The sequence below is a fragment of the Trichogramma pretiosum genome, unplaced genomic scaffold (assembly GCF_000599845.2).
Source record: "Trichogramma pretiosum strain Unisexual culture from Peru unplaced genomic scaffold, Tpre_2.0 scaffold71, whole genome shotgun sequence".
Classification (NCBI taxonomy): Eukaryota; Metazoa; Arthropoda; class Insecta; order Hymenoptera; family Trichogrammatidae; genus Trichogramma; species Trichogramma pretiosum.
In genome coordinates, this window is record NW_019640814.1 from 655,726 (window position 1) to 661,370 (window position 5,645).

A 5,645-nucleotide genomic window follows, 5' to 3' on the forward strand; every position below is an offset into this window, starting at 1 on the left:
CCACAGTGTTATCGTGACAGTTCAACTGTAACTTGTGGAGAGGCCGTAGTTTTGATGGGCACCACTTGATGAAAATGATAAGGGAATGTTCTCTCGCATGCGTTCCCACGATGCCACGCATCATGCAGCTACTATAGCGATACACAAATCGATGCGATCTTGGTCGACTCCGAGGACAGGATTGTGTCATACTTTCAGTAAGCGCCCTTTATAAATGGACACATCTTCTCATCATGGACTACAGTTTTCCGATGCCACTGGAGAGTCGTATGACACCGTGTCGTGACTTCCACTGCTTGGTGATCGGCGATTTTAATGACGCCTTAATGCAGCGACTGAACTGGGCATAGACCCGTATATCTAATGATGCCGACGTCGTTGAGTCGTTGCTTGATGCCTTCAACGGCGAAATTTTAGCTGTCCTGAACGAGCAAGCGCCTGTTGCCCCGCAGATCAAGAGGAGACACAGGGAACCATGGATCACACATGAGTTGCAAACCAAGAGACGAGAGCGCGATCGTTTATACAAGGAAGCAAGGCGCTCTCGCTGCCCGATTCTGTTGCCTGAGTTCAGACTACTGCGTAAGCAACTGAAAATAGATATTAGAGAAGATTATTTCTTCTGGCATCTGGATGGGGCTGGTATCAGTCAGCACAGTGGAGAGATGGGTCTACTCACAGCAAAAAATAGAGATGGATCTCCTTTAAATACCTTCAAGACTCAAGAGCTAATGGAGCATTATTCGGCTATCACCTACAGACATCCACCGTGCTCGGGTGAAGAATTGGCAGCCGCAATTGAGACCCCAACACTGCACGTTGCACAACCTTTTGCATTCAGACATGTGGACGGTAGAGAGGTCCTTGTTACTATGTACGCATGTCTTTTAAAGTCAAAGGGCCAAAGCTGCGACAGTATTTCTATGAGGTATCTGAGGGACTCATTGCATATAATAATGCTATTTTTCACTCGGATCTGCAATACTGTTAAAGACACTTTTCACTATCCATCGGCTTATCTGCGCTCTCTTATTATACCGTTAAGCAAGAAACCGAATCCTGAAAATCCATCCGATACGCGACCAGTGGCAAATCTGTGCCACCTTGCCAAATTCCTTGATACGCTGCTCACGGGAAAGATGATGAATTACTTAGAGTCGAATGAACTATTGTCTCTACTGCAGTCTGGTTTTCGCGCCCGACACAGCACCCAGACAGCCCTGCTGAATCTCCTCGAAGATGTCCACTTCCCAGGGGAGAAGAAAAAGGTGACTGTGCTGATTTTATTCGATTTCACCAAGGCTTTTGACAGCCTCTCGCATAGGATACTTTTGGCTTGGCTGCGAGAAATGAATTGTTCAGGCGACTCGCTGCGTTTCATTCACTCATACCTAACAGGCAGATCACAAGCCGTGCTTGACCTTGACGGGACGACGACGGAATTTATGCCGAACACATCGGGCATACCACAAGGATCGTCGCCGGGGCCTGTCCTTTTTCTGGCCTACATAAATTCAGTTGTGCATGCCCTAAATTTCACCAGTTCCACTTGGGCTCTCTTTGCAGGTAATTTACAGTGTTACTGCAGTTGTTACGTACTCCGTAGTCGGAATTATAACAAGAAACCTTTTAAATAGTTGTAGTCGCTTGTTGCGTAGGGGTAGCGTGGAATGAAGTATAAAGTCGGAAATATGATAATAAACTTACATGTATTTATTCGGAATTGTCGATGATGGCACACACAAAAACAATACAAATGATTTACAAAGTTACACTTATGAAGCTACTCGAATGATATGCATACAATGCATGTACAATATTAAATATATTTTATAAACTTTGATTAAGTCGCGTTGACACTAGAATCGATACGTAGTGTATGATTTTGTAGATATGAAGGAGGACTGATCCTCTTTTACTGTGGCTTATATACACCTAAAGTTGCCCCCGCTTCAGCGGTTGCAGCGTATGTAGCGAGCTCGATATGGGTCAGTAATTGACACATATCTTGCACGCGCGTGTATATTAGCAGACCCGGACCCGCGTTCTTCCCGAAATTCGTGAAGTCGCGGTCACCGCAGTTTTACTGCTTTTCTCAGATATTCATTCACACTCGCGGCCGCGCGTGTTCATTTCTTTGCCGTGCGAATTATATTTTCGCAAAAGTTTAATAGCAGCGGCCTAATAAATAGGTAATGGATTTTAGGTCGCTCAATTCGGCATTGTTTACGCTGGCTGCGCGTGTCCGAAATGATGTTACTTTCTGTCGTGTGTGTGCTAATGAAATTATACATAGGAGATACGCGAGATACATTAAATTGTAATTCATGCGTAGCAGCTCGCTAGCTGCTTCTCGCAGTTTTAATAATTTCTTTTTCATTGAGAAAGGTTACGTCGTAGACTGTAACAACTCCCAGCGAACAAGAATTTGAAATACTCCGTTATTTCCATGCATATCTCCGATCGACCATTCCTTAAATCTAACATTATTTTTTTCTTTTATTTTACAACCTTTCTTAAAATTATTAATATGCCGTTTTACAATTTTAATTGCCGATAGTTTGTATGCAAAAATCTCGGTCGATTTGTGCGAGGGAAAGTTCGCGTATTGCTGTGAGTCTAGCGTTTGTCTATTTCGCGTAAAATGTACTGTTTGGAGTTATGACCTGCGAGTCCTTTTCTTCGCTTCTTTTTTTGAGTTATTATTCGGCAATGTATTGAACTTGTCCCGTCGATTTGCTATATAAGCAGCGCAAAGAGCTGTTCGTGTACATTCAAGTCTTAGACGACCTCCAGACAGCTTCACTATGGCAGATGGTTCAATGGATTTCTTGAGCGTAAGTATTGCAGTTAATAAATAATAAGTTCTTATTATTATAATATAAGTAATTATTGTATGAGTATATAAATATTTTTTTTTTTTTGTTTTTTCTTAGACCATGACAGATTTACACCGCGTGATATTAAAGTGCCTTTTGCGTCAGCTAGAGCGGTTCGATGATGTATATTCCGAGCACAGGGCCTTGGTGCAATCTGCACTGGCTGATCTGGTGAAATTCCAGGAGCTGGAGTTCCCTGAGGTCGTTGTACTTGGACCCGATTGCCATAATGAAGATTGGGACCGTGATACTGAGTGTGCGTCTTGCGGGTTGCCTCGCTGTAATCCGCCTCCACCCATATATCGGCCTGTCGATGATCTCGGGCGAGTGCTATGTGCGTTCATCGATCTTTTGATCTCACCCTCAGCGCACGCGCAGACTCGCGCTGTCATTGAAGACACCTTGGAGAAATCTGTCGGTACATAATGTATAGCCTTGACGGCTTTTCAAAATTATCTCTAATAAAAAATAATAATTAATTTAAATGTTTTTGAGTGGTTGTTATTTTTCTCCTTTTCTTTTGTAGTTATAATAATTAAATAGTAACAATTAGACAATTAAATGGTTGTTGTCAACTCAATGTAGTACAATAATTATACAAGAAAAAATAATAAATAGAAAAGAAAAATTATTTGACTCGACTTGGGATCGAACTGGAGATACTTTGCTCTCCCAGCAAGCGCCTTACCGCATGAGCTATGCAAGTCTTCGTCATAGGTTACATTTTGTATGCTTAAGCTTTTATACTTATCCTCTATACTTAATATCTATAATGATCCCCTCCCACCCTCCAAAAAAAGAACGACCTCTGGGAGTGCCGTCATCATTCGGATGGGTCAATTCTTGGGTATAGTCTCGCTGGAAGTGGTGGTGGGACTCTCTCTTGTTGTGGCGGTGGGACTCTCTCTTGTTGTAGTGGCGGGCCTCTCTCCTGTTGTTGTAGCATCGGTGCGTTTTCTGCGTCGATGTTGATTCTTCGATCTTCTTGCTCTATAATCCTTTCTCTGTCAATCCTGTCGATGTTATTTTGATGATCTTCGTGCTGCCTTCGCTGCCCGATGTGCAGAAGTAGATATGTTACCGAATCCCATAAGGCACCGAGTAAGTGGATAGACCAGCCGTATATTGTGTATAGGGCGTACGAATGAATTGTAGTATCCACTATTAGCTTTATTGCTCGGAAAAGCATGAAGACTCCTAATATGCCTGCACTAAGTGTGCCAAAAGAAACAAATCCTGCGTAAACTCGGTTCCAGGTATTTGTTGCTATTGTATTGAGAATTTTTTCAGTTATGAAGGGGCTGATTGAGATCCCTTCGGTGTTGACTTGCTGTCCTACTGCTCCTCGTAGGATCGTATTCATAATGGCCCCCCTCTCCAGTGGAAATACGATTAGGTCACGCAACTTTTTTGTGTCCTTCTCGCTATATATGCCGCCGATCGCTAGTGATTCAGGGCTGATGTACTTCCACGCGGGAGTCATTTTCGGCGCCAATATTTCAGGCGCGGGTGCAGTTATGATATCTGGGATTGAGCGATACCATTGTTCACCAAGCTTGAACATTGGAGGTAGTCTGCCATCGCATTGCCTCTCTTTGCCGTTTGTTACTAATATTCTAGTTCGAGGTGCTAGAAACATTGATTGATTCTGGAAAGTTACTGGTAATTGTTCATAACATATATTAGTTTTCCTTAGATCTGTCATCACGCGAAGACATTTTATCAGATAAATAATCTCTCCGCTAACAATTCCAGTCCAACCAGGGCTTTTCATGATTTTCCTGGCTACCTCGGCAGGCTGGGTGGTGGCGATTGACAGGGTGTTTTCAATCACTTTCCTTTCTAGCTCACACTTTGAATCCATGATATTATAGTACATTTCCTTTAGTTGTCCCTTGAAATGTTTTTCTACGTACAAGAATTTTGCATTTGTGTACGCGAACAAGTCTATGTTGTGAGCTATTATTTCAGTTTGTCTCATTGGAGCGTGCCTACCACCGCTTTCTATTATCATCAGCCTTGTATGCTCTGTGTGCTGGATCACGATGCCGCACACATTCTCTTCAAATTTTCTTACTAGCGCGAAGTTACGGTCCTCCGTTGATAGCGTGTAGACGACATTTTCATCTTCTAAATCTTCTATCTTGGTAATGTAGCCGTCGTAGATGATTGAATATTTATTTATACCGCACTCACCCATCTCGACAGTCGACCAAAAGGCCTCACTTCCGTCAGGGCTGACGCAGTGCCTTCTTGAGGCAGTGCATGATGCGCCTGTTGCTAGCTGCAGTTTGTCCGCTTCCATGTCTACTTTGGCTGTATAGCTTTTCATGTCGATCGTAATCCATCCTGTCACTACCACATCGTGAAATTTTCCGTATGCGTCGACGTACCTGGATTCTCCAGTGCACTTGCCGAATTCGCCAGTTGTTCCGGCGAATGTGTGAGGGGTGGTGATTGTACCATTCCTGGGGATGTCGTTGATTACCAGGTCCTGATATACATATGAGCCTGTGGCGTGCAGTCTCTCGCATTCATCGCGAGTGACTTCTTTGTAGTATTGTACTTCGCCGTTAGCCACCGTTGATATGTGAGAGTGCATGCCGCAGTAAAACACCGATCTTTTTATCAATATACGGCATTCCTTTACGGTAGCTATACCATAGTCATTCATTTGTACCAGTTGGGCTCTAATCGTGCTGTTTTTTATTTCAGGACGACTTTTTTCACATTTCCCTACGTCAATAAGGGAAATTGTAGTTACGT

At 43.2% G+C, this 5,645-nt stretch overlaps 1 protein-coding gene across 1 annotated transcript; it reads left to right on the forward strand.

Annotated features, from left to right (window-relative positions):
- The first annotated feature begins 233 nt into the window (after positions 1 to 233).
- Positions 234 to 3,472, forward strand: LOC106653306. Its single transcript, XM_023461886.1, has 5 exons — positions 234 to 299; positions 351 to 1,566; positions 2,752 to 2,837; positions 2,937 to 3,135; positions 3,465 to 3,472. The coding sequence occupies exons 1-5, from the start codon at positions 234 to 236 to the stop codon at positions 3,470 to 3,472; spliced, it is 1,575 nt and encodes a 524-aa protein (XP_023317654.1).
- The last annotated feature ends 2,173 nt before the right edge of the window (positions 3,473 to 5,645 follow it).

Coding starts and splice junctions, on each gene's coding strand:
- LOC106653306 (XM_023461886.1), top strand. CDS start 234: ATGGACTACAGTTTTCCGATGCCACTGGAGAGTCGTATGACACCGTGT. Junction 300..350: donor GTCGTGACTTCCACTGCTTG/GTGATCGGCGAT, acceptor AACTGGGCATAG/ACCCGTATATCTAATGATGC. Junction 2,838..2,936: donor GTTCAATGGATTTCTTGAGC/GTAAGTATTGCA, acceptor GTTTTTTCTTAG/ACCATGACAGATTTACACCG.